This window comes from Ruditapes philippinarum, unplaced genomic scaffold (assembly GCF_026571515.1).
Source record: "Ruditapes philippinarum isolate M1 unplaced genomic scaffold, ASM2657151v2 ctg752_1_1_1_1, whole genome shotgun sequence".
Taxonomy (NCBI): domain Eukaryota; kingdom Metazoa; phylum Mollusca; class Bivalvia; order Venerida; family Veneridae; genus Ruditapes; species Ruditapes philippinarum.
Genome location: NW_026865967.1, coordinates 72950 through 90776, shown reverse-complemented (window position 1 = coordinate 90776; position 17827 = coordinate 72950). Strand labels below are relative to the sequence as shown.

At 34.1% G+C, this 17827-nt stretch overlaps 2 protein-coding genes across 2 annotated transcripts; one reads left to right on the top strand and one right to left on the bottom strand.

Moving 5' to 3' along the window:
* Window positions 1-74: 74 nt before the first annotated feature.
* On the bottom strand, window positions 75-5576 carry LOC132730895 (glutathione peroxidase 7-like). The gene is made up of 4 exons (XM_060716979.1): window positions 5379-5576; window positions 2643-2792; window positions 2080-2194; window positions 75-1538 (listed from the first exon to the last, which is right to left on the bottom strand). Exons 1-4 carry the CDS (start codon window positions 5532-5534, stop codon window positions 1351-1353), a joined length of 609 nt encoding a protein of 202 aa, XP_060572962.1. The 5' UTR covers window positions 5535-5576; the 3' UTR covers window positions 75-1350.
* Window positions 5577-5660: 84 nt separating this feature from the next.
* LOC132730894 (cell division cycle protein 20 homolog) lies at window positions 5661-17813 on the top strand. Its single transcript, XM_060716978.1, has 10 exons — window positions 5661-5782; window positions 7388-7702; window positions 8200-8457; window positions 8764-8895; window positions 9235-9431; window positions 9960-10054; window positions 10483-10720; window positions 12785-12910; window positions 15268-15385; window positions 16283-17813. The coding sequence occupies exons 2-10, from the start codon at window positions 7453-7455 to the stop codon at window positions 16465-16467; spliced, it is 1599 nt and encodes a 532-aa protein (XP_060572961.1). The 5' UTR covers window positions 5661-5782; window positions 7388-7452; the 3' UTR covers window positions 16468-17813.
* Window positions 17814-17827: the final 14 nt, after the last annotated feature.

Here is a 17827-nt window from a genome sequence, read left to right as displayed (position 1 = left end):
GAAGGTCGTGATGGTAAACAAGTATGGTCAGTTTCAAAGCAATACCTCCAATGGTTTTGAAATAAAGTGCAGGTGGTACAAAAAACTTAACCAAGCTCAATACACTTTCTAAGTCAAAAAAGGGCCATAATTCTGTCAAAAACCTTGACAGAGTTATGTACTCTTGTCTGTAGATGGAGGTTATGATGGTGAACAAGTATGGTAAGTTTCAAAGCCATACTTGTAATACTTCTGAAATAAAGTGGGGTGGTACGAAAAACTTAACCAAGGTGTGACGCCAACGCTAACGCTAACGCCGACGCCGACGCCGACGCCGGGGCGAGTAGGATAGCTCCCCTTTTCATAGAAAAGTCGAGCTAAAAAATGTAGAAAAATGTAAACAGAAAATGATTTTAATCTATTCAAATAGCATAATCATTATGCTATGAACATAAAACAAAAATGTAAAGCAATATGCACTTGCATAGACAATTGCTGCAGCACCAAAATCACACATGTAACAAAATTAATGATATAATACGGTCTTTGACTTTATTTTTGTTTTGTTGTTGTTGGGTAATATGTCATACCAACATAGTATATGTCATATGGCAAATTTCCAGCCTTCCTGGTGGAGGGAGACGTCAGGTGCCCTGCTGTGGATTATTTAAGGCACCTGAGTAGAACCACCAATGTTCCGTAAGCCAGCTTGGTAGCTTTTTCATGTTAAATAATCCAAAGTCCCATCAGAACTTGACCCACAGCTGTGAGGGCAAATTGTTTGAAGACAACAACTTTAACCACTCTGCTGTGGACGCCGCTCGACTTTATGAAATTAATTGGTTGAAGTTTTGACAGGAAACACATTCTTACCATTCTTTCTAGAAGGTATGTGTTTACTGTGTACAGACATTTTTTTTAATAGTGGAGATAAACTTAAGATCAGTAAGTCTGTTAGGCTTTTCTAATAATCATTGTTTGTACAGCTAAGTTACTTATCCAAATATATCCCTGTTTTGTATTAAATACTGTCAAATAACTTTTTTATTCAATGCCTATTTTATCTTGATTATTTCAACATACAAAACTTCCTTATTCACAATACAGTCTTAAAGTGTCTTTCATTTGGCGTAAAAATATTTGTATACATATATTTGTACAGTAATATGGCACAAAAAGTCTAGCCATTGTTAAAACATGTATAGAATAAACTGGTCTTTTGAAATTATTATCTGTGATGAAAAATCGTACATTCTATATCAAATCAAATATCATTCAACACAAAATATTCATATTGTGAAAATATTATCAAAAATAATCTTGATTTCCAATTCATATGTAGAATAAAGTTTATCTTAACAATTCACGGGTTCATAGACTATCATCATGATGATGTCCTCTGTATGGTGGTTTATTGTAGCCAATCTTATCTATACTTTCCTTAATTTCATGAAATATGTCCTCCACAGAAGTTCTTGGTCCCCATGCATTTACCACCTCCCCATTCTCATCCACTAAATACTTCCAGAAATTCCAATTTGGTTCTGTTCCAAATGAGGCTGCATATAAAACATACAGGAAAGGTGAATAAACGCTGCTCTAAACAATTCAGATATGTGAACTCTGCTATGATTCTTACACAAAGTCCTTCACAAAATACTACATCCAAGTGAATCAACATAAATAACCCCAGAATCGCAAGAAAAGAAATTCATATAAAGGAAAGAGCTGGATTAATGGTATAAAACCCGAAGACCTGTTAACATAAAAATTCAAGAGAGATAGTATGGTACACAACTAAACTATAACTATAAGAAAGTTATATGATAATGCTAAAACAAATATGTGAAATATAAAACTGAACTTTAAACCAGAAACTCTAAAGCAAAAAACTCATATGTGGCATACAGAAGTTAGAACTTTACCTTCATTCATAAGCTCTAAACCTTAACACTGTTGATATGACTTAAAACCCAACAAAACAAGTCAGCAAGTTCTAAAACAATAACTTATGAGTAAGTTATGAAACTGAATTCTAAAAATTTGGAATCAAAGTTTTAAATGAAATTGAATTACACAAGTTTGATAGAGAGAACATACAGGTGAGATATTTCCAGGCTGGGGAAGCATTTTCTCCAATTACATCTACCTTGCCAAGTACTGGAAAATTAACATGGTACATCTCCATCACAAACTTCTGAATATCAGCATCACTCTACAATGATAAAATAAAGAATGTATGAAGATAGATCCAACTTGCTGGTTTTAATTGGTTAACCTTGTACAGACAGACAGATGGGGCCATACAAAAGAAATGTCACCAATATAGCAGGCAATAATACAATATTTTTTAATTTTCCATTTAAATGATTGCAAGTTAGACTTTTGGAAAACGTGTAAACAATAAGTATCTTGCCTTCACAAATAAGAAGTAAACTCTCAACCTTAATACATGTAATATGAATTATCAAATGAAGTCAAAGCAAATTGCTTACAAAAGTATTGTACATGTAGTAGAATTAATCCAATCTCTTGAAATACTATACACATAATGACACATTACACTTACACATCTGGGGGACCTTTAAAGTCAAGACAGTAGTAATCAATCTGTCTGAAATTCAAAATACAATGTAATACAATAATTCAGAAGTCAAACTCACCCCTGGTTCTTGATAGCCAAATTGATTACATGGAAATGCTAGAATTTCAAACTTTCCTGTCGGCTGCAGCACATTCTTAAGTCTAATCAATGACTTGTAATGAGCATCTGTGAATCCACATTCTGAGGCAACATTGACAACCAGTGTTACCTTTAAATGTAAATAATAATGATAATTCAAATACATGTATATTACAATTTGTTATTTAACAAAGATAATGTCAATGTTTGTTTGAAATAATGGAGGTTATATTGAAGTTTGATTATCAGAAAAATTTGTCTAAATATCTAAGCTCTTTCTCTTGCAACTTTTGAGATCTAGAATTTTAATGGATTTCATCAATATTTTAAACTTCTGTGACCCAGACATGCAATGGATCAGAATCGTTCAAACAAATTTTTGGTAGAGACCTATGCAAGACACGACCTAAAAGTCATTTTAAATGATTGCAGACTTCAATCTTAAAAGCCCATACAAGCTCTGCATATGATCTAATAATCACAATTTCATTTTCAAAAACAATGTCTGAAAAACTTCTTTAATATTTCACATAAAATACATCAGCTCATAGTCATAAACTAGATTGAAAAGTTTCCAAAGGTAAACCCTTTACCTCATATAGGTCAGGGCCAAAACACCATTTTTGGGGATGGGGCCTCAGCCTTTTTCTTGGGGAAAATATACGTGACTTTGGCATACTTTTGGAAAAGGGGTATCAAATTTAACTCAAACTTTTAACAAGTTCTTCAAAATAGAAAAGCAAAAAGCACTGGGAAATACTAATAAGGCAGTAAAAGACCTTAATTCAACACCACCATTTAATTTTGTTCTAAATTCTATGGGAAATTTCAAAATACTGGGGAATTTTGAGGAACAATCTGGGGAAAAAAAGAGGCTAATTTGGTTGGGGAAGCAGCCTATATTCGGCCACTACAAAAAAGGGTTTTTTGGCCCTGTAGGTGTTTTGACGGCTTTTCACAAACCCCCCCCCCCCCCTTGAGGCCTCAAACAGTGAAAAAATTCCCAAAACACTGTTCAAAGGATGTGCCCCCTTCTGTTTTGGGGTTTGAAGGTTGGCACCCCCATCATCACCAAGAAAATTTTGGACATGTGACAGGCTAAAAATGGTCTCAGGTCGATACGTAAGGTAACATGTAACCAACACTGAAAAGCCTTTTACTCTATCTCAATCCACTGAGAAGTTGCAGCACTTTGAAATCAGTTTTGATGGGAAAAAACAATGCAAAATAGTGATTTTTGGTAATTTTGAGACGTCCCTCTGTGCCATTGTAACAGGAAATTTAAGATTGAGCATGCTGCTGTTACAGAGGCTATGGTCCAGTCAACATTTGTGCCAAGTTTCATACTGGTAAGTATGAAACATTTTTCAGTTTTATTGTAACAGGAGGCTTTTCAATGAAAACGGCCATTTTTCACAATATGCTCATGAAGTAAAGGGTTAAACAATTTCTGACCATAACTTTTGTAAATGGGCAATATGCATAATAACTTATAACTAATAATAACTTGTTAGACACTGCTTCATACCAAATGACATTAGGCCATTTAGATTTTTAAAATAAAAAATAATGATTTATCGTTTGGACTTGATGTATCCTTAGTATTGCCTATAGGTATACTATACTATTGGCTATAAATACCTAACAAATTGATGTATCTAAATACCCAACAAATAAACTGTTTAACCATCTTAAAGGGACTCATCCAAGATTTTTTGATGTAGATTGCAATTATTCACAGGAACTTGAAATTTAATCAATACAACACAAAATATACGTATATTAGTGATATAGCCCTTATATCTATATAAAAAACACTGTGTGTTTTATATAGATATAAGGGCTATATCACTAATACGGGGAAGTCACAGACCGGGCCCGCGAAGCCCGGCTATAGACTACATGTGTATATTTAAAAGAAAATCAAATAAAAAAACAATGAAAAAATATATAGAATTCTATACCTATCAATGAAATTTTCAGTGTCAGTTCTAGTCGGGCGCCGCCATTTACAATGTAACTCAATGATAATAGGCGGGGTATTCCGATAACGGAACAAATCTCAACTTTTCGGATTAATAATAATCGTCGAGTGTTCCGAGTGAAAACGGAAGTGGTGCATGTAGACTAAGGCTTTGCCATATTACGGGGAAGTCAAAGACCGGGCCCGCAAAGCGAGTCCGGGCTTTGGCTTGCCCGGCTATAGACTAAACGTGTATATTTAAAAGAAAATCAAATAAAAAACAATTAAAAAATATATAGAATTCTATACCTATCAATGAAATTTTCAGTGTCAGTTCTAGTCGGGCGCCGCCATTTACAATGTAACTCAATGATAATAGGCGGGGTATTCCGATAACGGAACAAATCTCAACTTTTCGGATAAATAATAAACGTCGAGTGTTCCGAGTGAAAACGGAAGCGGTGCATGTAATACCGAATGACACCTTTAAAACAGAAAGAATGAAAGGAATTTTTTAACGACTTCCCCGTTCATAGGCTTTGCCTTATTTCATATTAAACATATATTTTGTGTTGTAACTTGTATTGATTAAATTTCAAGTTCCTGTGAATTATTTTTCCATGATTTGGGTATCATTTAAATTTTGATGTAGGTCTGAACTATTAACTCGTGTATGCAAAATGGTACAAATCTTAGGGGCGAAAGGTTAGCGGGGCGAATCGTTCTCATTCTTCTAAAAATATAGAAGCGAACCTTTCCAATGTAGTTTTTGAAGGAAATGCTGTTTTGTTCTGAATCTAACACGGAAAATGAGTAAAATGAGTCGTTCTGAGAACCCGCAACAATGTAAAACTGCAGCAATATAAGAATTAATCTATTAAGTAAAATTCTATACATGGAAGCTGCCATCTTGCCAAATATTTAGAACGGTTTTATTTTTTTACCACTAACTTATTTACTTTAAGCCCATTTTTTGTAAACCAGACAAGCAAAGAAATTCCCGTACTCGACGAGAATGGTTTGTTGTCATTGGTTATCCAATCAAAATTTTTCTAACGTCATGTTTGACCAATCAAATTGAAGAAAATTTGAAAACAACTGTCGCAAGTTAAAACCCGATTTACTTAAAACAATTATATTCTGCCGTTGAAGTTATTGTATGTATTTATCTTTTTAATAATGATTTGAATGAGCACTTATGAATTTATAAAAACTTAACAATTCAAACAAAAAGAACATTATTTTAAATGGTAGAAAGTGGGTATATTCAAATTGTAATAGCTTTTCGCGAGATGCGTTCTGAAGTTACAGGTTAATTGCATTTTATGTCGAATCAATTGATTAAACTAGTTAAGCATATTTTGTTGAAATACAAAGAAACATGTATAATTACTTTAAACCTTTTGAACTGGGAAGTATAAACTAACTGAATATCAAGAGTTTGAGTTTGAATAACTTTTGATGTGGAAACACAAGTCTTATTATTTCAAGTGCAAGACCAACCAATTTTACAAACTGATAATATGACAAAGGCAATGCCTCATAGCGAGCTCGATTTACATTTATCTTGAAATAGTAAAAAATAATCGTTCATTTTCATTTTACATTTTCTGTCTTAAAACTGTCATTCAGTATTTTAATTTATACACTGCTTCCGTTTATGCTGGTTCCCTGTCCTATTATGGTTCCTATAAAAGTGTGCAGGACACCAGTCTATGCATCTGTTTTCAGTCAGAATTCCCTGGCTCTATCGTTATCTTGTAATTTGAAAAGTTGCGATACATATGTCAATTTAGTCCTATAACATAAGACGTTTCAGTTAGTACTGCGTTCACTCCAACGTCTTATCGACTTCTTCATAAGTTCCTTTAGCAAAACGCGCAGCGATTTTGAAGCGCTATATAAACCGTAGTAATTTACTACAAAAACAATATTTTGAGTCAAAAGATATGCAGACAGTAAATTAAAACATTTTTGCATCAATGTGCAGCAAAAAAAAATAAATGACTCACCTTGGAATGTAAATAAATCCAATCCAATACAATTTATACCACTTTCACCGCTACATGTATATACATTCGGCCATTTTACCTGTATACATGTGGACGGGTTTTGCTAAAGGAACTTATGAAGAAGTCGATAAGACGTTGGAGTTTACGTAGTACGAACGGAAACGTCTTATGTTATAGGACTAGTGTCAATTCAGTTCTTCCGACGAAAGTTTTCAAAACCATTACTATCTAGCAGGTACTCGCGTTACTGTAAAGCTTGCTTTGCGAGCAGGCCCTTCTAGCTCACTATTATATAGTTGGCGAATGGCGACCATTGTCTATATAATAAAAAGCCCAGGCGCACAATTTGTTGGCTATGATTCCATGTATTGTATTATAAACGAAATCACTTTCAGTCACTGTACCTAGTCAAAATATATTGACGTGCCAAAGCTTGATTTTGAGATATTTTCTTCCTGGGGCAGAATCTCGCTTTTAGAGGTGAGATATTGCCCAGACATGAAAATAGCACAATGTCTCGTCGCACAGTACAATTAGTTGGACTACACTGTACCTTTCTTGGGAGACTATATATTTTACTTTCAATAACAGGTAGAAGTCATCTACATCTACATGATACTCCCAAGCAATGTATGACTTGACAGAAATAAGCAATCAAGACTGACCGATATACAGGGTTTTTTCTTTTAGTTTTACACGGATAGTTGGTGTCTTACATTCAGTAAATAGACCTTTTGTTTCTTGTTTCAGATTGAAGTTTTGAAAACAGGCATATATATATTTTAAGTGGATATCTACCAGTCTGATATCTACCAATGTCACAGTTTGCTTTAGAAAAGGAGCTTTCTAGTGCTCTAAGAATGGATGGTCCAATGCAGAAGGGTCCAGCCATGAGATGGCAGAGGAAACAAGATAATGGAGATGGGAACCAGTCTGTTAATGCTAGCCTTAATGTAAGCTGTGGAACTTCAAAGACGCCAATGAAAAGTGCTAGTTCAAATAGATCCATGGCTAAAACACCTTCAACTAGCGGATCTGGTGGTCACAAGACTCCAAAGTCAGGAGGTATGTTTTCCTTCTGTGAAAAGGGATACATGTATTGTTTCGTGGTCTGCAATGCCATTTTTCTTTTTTTTTCTTTGATACCTGTATCACAAATTAATTTGTTCTTGTTTATCAAACAATTTTTCATACAGTGAAAGCAAATTGTGATGCTGATTTAAATAATCAAATAGCATTAAAATGCATATTTCAGTACTGACAAACTTGAAAACAATGGATGTATATTAAAATATCCTTCGCTGTTACAGCATTTTAATATTTATTGCAAACAGGTTTTCATTTATCATGTTTGATAATAAAAAAAGATAAAAAAAGATATTGTAACTGACTGTCTTAATTTGCTCAGCATTACTGGTCTGCTGCATGAACAGTTTTCTGACAGGAGGGTTCTTTATTAGCTCATGCAGATATTATTTCTTTGTTGTACTAAATACATTTTATTACCTCTACAAGTTATACATAAACAAAATGTTTTACAATAAATTACTTGCTTTTATTAGGTAAAAAGACGCCTGGTAAAGGAGCCAAAACACCCAATGGTGGTGATAGATTTATACCCAACAGGAATACAACACAGTTTGAACTCGGTCACTTTCAGATTATGCAGGAAGCAAATCAAGGGCAGACTACAGAAGATTCAGAGATGATGAGTCCAAGTAAACTAGAGTACCAGAAAGTCATGAGTGAAAACCTCAACGGTGATCTCAACAACAAAAAAATTATTTCATATAAAGCCAAGGCACCATCTGCACCAGAAGGTAATGATTTTATGAGGACAATAAACTGGCTGTCTTTGATTCTATAATAAGATTTGTTCCTTTAGCTGTGAATGAAATATTTTATTATTTAAATTCTCCAATTGTCCAAATGTATCACTTGACAGTAGTTTTAGAAGATTTTTTACTACATACATGTATATCCAAAAGCTTGGCTTTCTATTCCAACATTATGATAATCTGCCTACTTGACTAGATAGACCATTTTACCATGTTTACCAATTGTGTTAATATGCTTAGATTTTTAAAGGAATGGTGAATTACATGTTTCATTTCTTTCATTTGTAGGACATTCAAACAATCTGCAAGTTTTGTACAGCTCATGTAAGACTCCAGCCAGTACAGCAAAGAAAACTTTACGGAACATTCCACAGGTGCCTGAGAGAATTTTAGATGCTCCAGAAATTCTTGATGATTATTGTGAGTATATACATCTCAGCTTAGCTTTCAGAGTAAATACCTCCACTTCAGATATAACAAAATCATCAGGACTCTCTATGGTTCCTCATTATAAAAGTGTTTTGTAACTAGGACAATACAAATTCTAATCTTCAACACTGTTGGGTTACTTTTTTCTGTACATTTGTTTTTTTAAAACTCTTATCATAACCTTATTGTTAAATGATTTGCATCCTGTCCAGTTGATAAACTAGCAGGACATACATCAATAAAAACAGAGAGAGACAGAGTAAGTAAAAGATGTTGTTTAAAGTTGAAGATGTAGTTACTATGTTAATTACGTTGTATTATTATTTTCAGATCTGAATCTATTAGATTGGTCAGTGAACAATCATCTGGCAGTGGCTCTTGGTAGCAATGTGTATTTGTGGAATGCTTCATCAGGTGACATAACTCAGTTATTACAGTTAGATAATCCTGAAGAGTATATTGGTGCTGTATCCTGGGTTACTGAGGGCAATATTCTTGCAGTAGGAACCAGTGGTGGAGAAGTGCAGGTAACAAACAGTCTTTCTGACCCGGGGAAAAGAAAATTTGATGATTATTAATAAGACAATATATGCTCACAAAAAAAATCTGTATTGAATAAAAGTTAGTTAATTGCTCGAATCTTGCCGTTATTCTAAATTTCTACCCATTTCTATGACCGCTTTATCTGGTACATTTACTTTGGAAAAGAAAAGGCTTAAAATCTTAAATCCCACAGATTAATTAAAGATTAATCACGGAGTTCCCCAGATGTTTTTTAGCACATCAGTACCGATGCACTTTAATTTCAGAATAAGAAAATTGGATGCCCTTACATTTCATATTGCGCTTAAAAAATAGACCTATGTTTTCACCCAATTAGCCGAATAAAAAATTAATCATATACCATACTCCCTGTATAAAGAATATTCAATATATAGTACAATTTTCAAATATTATGGCATATTTGTAGCAATGGCATGCTTTGACAGTACATATAAACTTACGATTAGGTACATGCAAAAATGTTTTTTCATGATTTCATTGTTTTTCTGTAGTTGTGGGATGTAGCACAACAAAAGAGATTACGTAACATGGGTGGACATGCTGCCAGAGTAGGATCTCTTTCTTGGAATTCCTATATACTCAGCAGGTTAGTCTTATTAACACAAATATTACATACATGTATATCTTATTAATGGAATATCAGAGCTGTGTATGTTTCAAGTGTATTTAGGATTATTTTGTAAAAACAAAGGAATAAAAAATTACAACTTAATTAAAGTACTTTTTGCAATTTAGACAAAACAGCAAATTCATAAACCCTTAAAATAAGTTCCGTTCATAAAAAATGCGACATAAAAGATCTAGTGAATTTGAAGCCCTTTACAGATCTTTGATGTTAACATAAAAAAATGTTCAAGCTTTTCTTTGCATGAAATTTGTGTAACAGAAGATAAAATATGCAGATTGTATGGGAATTTTTTATCAATAAAAAGTGTGTTTTTTACTGTAAATATTATGATTATATTAATATGTAATAGTGAGTTTTTGGTTTCACACGATATTGTTGATTTGCAGTGGGTCAAGAGATGGTAATATACATCATCATGATGTACGGGTATCTCAACATCATGTAGGAACTTTATCAGGTCACACACAGGAAGTATGTGGTCTGAAATGGTCACCGGACGGCAAATATCTGGCTAGTGGTGGTAATGATAACCTGCTCAATGTTTGGTCACCACAGATGTCTCTATCAACACAGTCTCCTGTACAACCAGTACACACATTCTCACAGCATCTTGCTGCTGTTAAGGTAACATAAACAGTGATTGTAAAAAATGTTTTCTCCAAATTCCATAGGAATCTAAAAGAATTGAGAAAGGGTTTTAAAAAGTTTTGTTTTTTAACTCACCGGTTCAAAAAAAGTGGGTGAGCTTTTGGATAGCCAACCAAAAAGGGGGTCCGTGTCCCGTCGTCCGTTCACATTTTTTTTTAAATAATTCTAAAAGGACATCTTCTATGATACTGCAAGGCAATATTAATGAAACTTGGCAGGAATACTCTTTGTATGAAGCTCTATCAAGATTGTTCAAAGAATTCCATTTCATGCAGAACTCTGGTTGCCATGGCAACCGAAAGAAAAATCTTTAAATATCTTCTTTTAAAGAACCGTAAGAGCTAGAGCTTAGATATTTGGCATGAAACATCTTCTAATGAGTGTCTACCAAGTTTGTTCAAATAAAAAAGCCCTAGGGTCAAAATTGCCCGACCCCAGGGGGTCATTGATTTTCCCTATATGCATATAGTAAAAAACTCAAAAAATCTTCTTTTAAAGAACCCAAAGAGCTAGAGCTAAAGATATTTGGCATGAAACATCTTCTAGTGAGTGTCTACCAAGTTTGTTTCAAATAAAAGCCCTGGGGTGGTCAAAATTGGCCCCGGCCGGGGGGGGTCATTGATTTTCCCTATATGCATATAGTAAAAAACTTAAAAAAATCTTCTTTTTAAAGAACTGTAAAAGCTAGAGCTTAGATATTTGGCATGAAACATCTTCTAGTGAATGTCTACCAAGTTTGTTCAAATAAAAGCCCTGGGGTCAAAATTGGCCCGCCCAAGGGGTCATTGATTTTTTCCTATATGCATATAGTAAAAACTTAAAAAATCTTCTTTTAAAGAACCCAAAGAGCTAGAGCTAAGATATTTAGCATGAAACATCTTCTAATGAGTGTCTACCAAGTTTGTTCAAATAAAAGCCCTGAGGTCAAAATTGGCCCTGCCCCAGGGGGTCATAGATTTTCCCTATATACATATAGTAAAAACTTAAAAAATCTTCTTTTTAAAGAACCGTAAGAGCTAGAGCTTAGATATTTGACATGAAACATCTTCTAGTAAGTGTCTACAAATTTTGTTCAAATAAAAGCCCTGAGGTCAAAATTGGCCCCGCCCCAGGGGGTCATTGATTTTCCCTATATGCATATAGTGAAAACTTAAAAAATCTTCTTTTAAAGAACCCAAAGAGCTAGAGCTAAGATATTTAGCATGAAACATCTTCTTATGAGTGTCTACCAAGTTTGTTTAAATAAAAGCCCTGGGGTCAAAATTGGCCCCGCCCCAAGGGGGTCATTGATTTTCCCTATATGCATATAGTAAAAACTTAAAAAATCTTCTTTTAAAGAACTCAAAGAGCTAGAGCTAAGATATTTAGCATGAAATATGTTCTAATGGGTGTCTACCAAGTATGTTCAAATAAAAGCCCTGGGGTCAAAACTGGCCCGCCCCGGGGGTCATTGATTTTCCTTATATGTGTATAGCAAAAACTTAAAAATCTACTTTGAAAAAACCCAAATAGCTTGAGTTTAGATATTATACATGAAACATTTTAAGTAAATATCTACAAAGTTTGTTCAAATAAAAGCCCGGGGGTCAAAACTGGCCCTGCCCCAGGGGTGTCATTGTTTTTAACTATATGTGTGTAGTAAAAACTTAAAAAATCTTCTTTTAAAAAACCCAATGAGCTAGAACTTAGATGTTTAGCATGAAACATCTTCTTATGGGTGTCTACCAAGTCTGTTCAAATAAAAGCCCTTGGGTAAAAATTGGCCCGGGGGGGGGGGGGCTATATACAGGTGAGCGACCTCAGGGCCATCATGGCCCTCTTGTTCTATTAAAATTTCAATGATTTAATTTCTCAAGAAAATTACATGGTGTAGGAGTCATAATTTTCTATTAATGTAATATGTATAAAGTTGAAGTTGCTGTTTTTTAGACAGCTTAAGTGTTCTGTGCAAATGATATGTCCTTTGAAATAATTGGCATTTCGGTAAACAAAGTTTTACAAATACGTGTCATGTACTTATAACAGTAGCATGTATTTCAGGCAGTGTCTTGGTGTCCATGGCAACATAATGTTCTAGCTAGTGGAGGAGGTACTGCAGACAGACATATCAGGTTTTGGAATGTGAGCAATGGTAGCTGTTTAAATGCAGTCGATACAAAATCTCAGGTAAAAATTTGTAGATTTTAACTACTATATTAAATTTTGTGTATTGGGCTTGACTTCCTATCATTTTAGAACTGTTGTCATATTTTCAGTCTTTAGGTTTTCAGAATCAAAATTATTTAGCTTAAGCCTGTATTGAGTTTTCTTAAACAAACAACACATGTATGCAGAATGTCCTAACATGGCAAGTCATTGATGCTTCTAGTGTTCAAAGAGTTAAGCTTTACCTTTCTTTCAAACTGGCTAAAGTATAATCCTAATGCTGGAAAATATAATTTCATAATTAACATAACGGATATTTTATAGAAATAAAATCTGTTTAGTTATATGTAACATTGATTTTCATGTATCTGCTTTTTAATAGAAAGATAATTTTAAAATAGTATTGAATAATTTGATGATGCACAAATCTACCTTGAAACACATTTGAATAGGTGGATGATTTGGTTTGTTTTTAGCTCACCTTGCACAAAGTGCAGGTGAGCTTTTAGGATGGCCAACCAAATGGCGTCCGTCGTCTGTCGTCCGTCCACATTTTAAATATTCTAAGGACATCTTCTATGATACCGCAAGGCCAATGTTAATGAAACTTGGCAGGAATACTCTTTGTATGAAGCTCTATCAAGATTGTTCAAAGAATTCCATTTCATGCAGAACTCTGGTTGCCATGGCAACCGAACGAAAAATCTTTAAATATCTTCTTTTAAAGAACCGTAAGAGCTAGAGCTTAGATATTTGGCATGAAACATCTTCTAATGAGTGTCTACCAAGTTTGTTCAAATAAAAGCCCTAGGGTCAAAATTGGCCCCGCCCCAGGGGGTCATTGATTTTCCCTATATACATATAGTAAAAACTTAAAAAATCTTCTTTTAAAGAACCCAAAGAGCTAGAGCTAAGATATTTGGCATGAAACATCTTCTAGTGAGTGTCTACCAAGTTTGTTCAAATAAAAGCCCTGGGGTCAAAATTGGCCCCGGCCCGGGGGGTCATTGATTTTCCCTATATGCATATAGTAAAAACTTAAAAAATCTTCTTTTAAAGAACTGTAAAAGCTAGAGCTTAGATATTTGGCATGAAACATCTTCTAGTGAATGTCTACCAAGTTTGTTCAAATAAAAGCCCTGGGGTCAAAATTGGCCCCGGCCTGGGGGGTCATTGATTTTCCCTATATGCATATAGTAAAAACTTAAAAAATCTTCTTTTAAAGAACCCAAAGAGCTAGAGCTAAGATATTTAGCATGAAACATCTTCTAATGAGTGTCTACCAAGTTTGTTCAAATAAAAGCCCAGAGGTAAAAATTGGCCCTGCCCCAGGGGGTCATAGATTTTCCCAATATGCATATAGTAAAAACTTAAAAAATCTTCTTTTAAAGAACCGTAAGAGCTAGAGCTTAGATATTTGGCATGAAACATCTTCTAGTGAATGTCTACCAAGTTTTTTCAAATAAAAGCCCTGGGGTCAAAATTGGCCCCGTCCCAGGGGGTCATAGATTTTCCCTATATACATATAGTAAAAACTTAAAAAATCTTCTTTTAAAGAACCCAAAGAGCTAGAGCTAAGATATTTAGCATGAAACATCTTCTAATGAGTGTTTACCAAGTTTGTTCAAATAAAAGCCCTGGGGTCAAAATTGGCCCCGCCCCAGGGGGTCATTGATGCATATAGTAAAAACTTAAAAATCTTCTTTTAAAGAACTCAAAGAGCTAGAGCTAAGATATTTAGCATGAAACATGTTCTAATGGGTGTCTACCAAGTATGTTCAAATAAAAGCCCTGGGGTCAAAACTGGCCCCGCCCCAAGGGGGTCATTGATTTTCCTTATATGTGTATAGCAAAAACTTAAAAATCTTCTTTGAAAAAACCCAAATAGCTTGAGTTTAGATATTATACATGAAACATCTTTAAGTAAATATCTACAAAGTTTGTTCAAATAAAAGCCCGGGGGTCAAAACTGGCCATGCCCCAGGGGTGTCATTGTTTTTAACTATATGTGTATAGTAAAAACTTAAAAAATCTTCTTTTAAAAAACCCAATGAGCTAGAACTTAGATGTTTAGCATGAAACATCTTCTTATGGGTGTCTACCAAGTCTGTTCAAATAAAAGCCCTTGGGTAAAAATTGGCCCGGGGGGGGGGGGGGGGGGCTATATACAGGTGAGCGACCTCAGGGCCATCATGGCCCTCTTGTTCTAATCTTTCTTTTTGTCAATGGTTATTAACTTATAGTAAGAGATTAATACATGTACATGGCAGAGTAGGGCCAATGGTGATATTCAACCTGCAAAATAAATAATGGCACAATAATATTGATGTATGATAAAAAGCATGTATGGTCGTTTATGTTATTATAAAACTTTACAGGTGTGTGCTATTTTGTGGTCAAAGGAGTACAAGGAATTAATAACTAGTCACGGTTTTGCCCTTAATCAACTCACTATCTGGAAGTACCCGGCCATGACAAAAGTAGCTGAGCTGACAGGTAAAATTAAATACAATAATGATACACATATATGTACACCAGTTTTGTTTTTTATTAGGGAAACATACATGATACATACATGGTTGAAGTGGGTATCCAATTGTCAGGTACTCACAGATTAAATTTGCAAATCTTGAATTTGTCTCTTGGAAATATATTTATCCTATGAAAAATGAAAAATCACGATCTTGTAAACAAAATATTTGTTGATATAAATTTTCAATAATCCGGCATAACTTAATATTCAAAGGAATTTTTTTATCCAATTTTGTGTTAAGGGAAATAATGTATACATGACTTTTTACCCTACCAATTACAAATGTTTTGTGTAATAATTAAATCAAAGCAGTCTTTTGAATAAGCGAAATGTTTATTTTCTTTGATAATGAACATTTGTTACTGTTTTAAGGAATAAGGAACCGCCTCCGTGGTTGAGGGGTTAGAGTCGATGACTTCTAATCCAGTTACCTCTCTGGCGTCGGTTCAATCCCCGGGAGATGCTTTGGTAGTTTAGCATGGAGGAAAAAAGTCTAGTACTGGTGTAACTCTCCAGGAACAATGGTTAGGAAACTACCCGGCCGCCTATATGACTGAAATACTGTTGGGAAAAGGCGTAAAATGAAACAAACAATGAAATGAGAAATTTATCTTCCTTTTTCTTTGGTGTCAGATTTGTTGTGGATTCTGATTGGTGTTTTTAGGTATAACATTTATTTCACATCACTTATCCTCTCAATGCCTGAAATAAGCACACAGAGCGGGGACACTGTTAGGAAAGCTGGAAAATCCCCCCAGATGTTCACTCCTTCCACCTTAACTTAAAACAAGAAAATCAAAGTACTATTTATTCTAGAAATATGTATATACATACTCTAATATAAATTTTATATCATTCAGGTCACACATCTAGGGTTTTACACATGGCAATGTCACCAGATGGTACCACTGTTGTGTCTGCTGGAGCAGACGAAACTCTTAGACTTTGGAAATGTTTTGCTGTTGATACACAGAAGAAAAAGACACAAAGTACAACACTGAAAGACAAAGACAGTTCTATCGTAAAATTATCTATGATAAGATGATCTCTACATTGTGATACCCCTGTGCTATTCCAATTTGACATGTATAAACATGTGAACAGAATGTGAATCTTTGTGTGGGCACTCTTTTATTTTATAAAACACAATTCAGTAATTCCATAGATACTAACTTGAGATTAAGTGATAATGTACCAGATCTGTATGAAACAGAGTCACAATTATGGAGATTATTTACTACAAGTACAACTCTTTAAATGTGTAAATTAAAGAGTGCATCAGGCATTTGTCAGTCACATACAGTTTTGTTTCTGTGTAATTGTCACAAACTGAATTGTGCATTGACACCAAGGGAACTAACTCATAAGTAGAGAACTACCTTTGGGCACTGACTCTTTGTGTCTTATTCTAAGGGAAGTACAATTCTGACTTTGTACTCAATAGGACAGATTAGAAAATGGTAAGAGAGAAAATGTGCCAATGTTAATGTGTTTGTTTAATGATTGGTTCTGTTGAGATATGAAGACATGGTTTTAGTTAATTTATTTGTTTCTTATATATAATTGGACATTTACAATGTTTACTTGCCTTAACATTGCATTTATTATTGTTTATTATTTTTGTTTTTCACTTATTTGTTTTTGTATGAGATTGTATATACAAGTAGTTGCTTGTTTGTCCTTTTGTGAAATTATTTCTCATAGAGCTTCATGTATTGACTGATAAAAGGCAAATACATGTATGTACATTGCATGAATGTTTTATTCTAGGAATGGGGTTGAGATTAACTGGGTCAAGATCAAGGAGTGTTAAAATGGTGTTTCTTTGCCTACAGGTTGTCATGCATCATGTACTAACTGATACGTTAGATATTTGATTTTGTAGGTACATTGCAAAGGCATCCTGGCGTAGGTTTGTTCTTAAGCACTCATTGATTAACTTTTATTCCTTTAACTGTGACCAGAAGTTAACAGTTGTATTATATAGATTTCTTGAAGTTCACATATTTTTAAGACAAATTTGTATTAAATTGCTTTGTTTTTTAAAACTGCAAAAGTTTTTATAAAGTTGATAGCCTTTATTGTGCTTGTAGAGAGAGAGATTATTTTATTTGCCTTTATTTTAAAATGCTTGTATAGAAAAGTTAATTTTACTTGTGTCTCCTACACTTATCAGTAGTATTTTAACGAATACTGAAAAAATCTGGAAAATTTTAAGCCATGCTTTTTTTCTTAAATTTTTAATTTTATGAATTTGGTTGTGCATTTTGTCCTTTATAGTGCTAAAACTAGGGATGGCAACGAATACCAAAATCAATACTCGAGTACTCGGTCATTTTTCCGATCGAGTACTCGGTTACTCGGATGATTTCCAATGATCTTTAAGTTTTATCACACAATATCAA

What these genes read in the sequence shown, in the direction of transcription:
- LOC132730895 (XM_060716979.1), bottom strand. Translation starts at nt 5,534, where the DNA reads ATGGCAGCTTCCATGTATAGAATTTTACTTAATAGATTAATTCTTATA. An exon ending in TCAAAAACTACATTGGAAAG is followed by an intron (nt 2,793 to 5,378) that starts GTTCGCTTCTAT and finishes TTACATTTAAAG; the next exon opens with GTAACACTGGTTGTCAATGT. An exon ending in AGCCTGGAAATATCTCACCT is followed by an intron (nt 1,539 to 2,079) that starts GTATGTTCTCTC and finishes TTTTATATGCAG; the next exon opens with CCTCATTTGGAACAGAACCA.
- LOC132730894 (XM_060716978.1), top strand. Translation starts at nt 7,453, where the DNA reads ATGTCACAGTTTGCTTTAGAAAAGGAGCTTTCTAGTGCTCTAAGAATG. An exon ending in AGCATCTTGCTGCTGTTAAG is followed by an intron (nt 10,721 to 12,784) that starts GTAACATAAACA and finishes CATGTATTTCAG; the next exon opens with GCAGTGTCTTGGTGTCCATG. An exon ending in AAAAGTAGCTGAGCTGACAG is followed by an intron (nt 15,386 to 16,282) that starts GTAAAATTAAAT and finishes TATATCATTCAG; the next exon opens with GTCACACATCTAGGGTTTTA.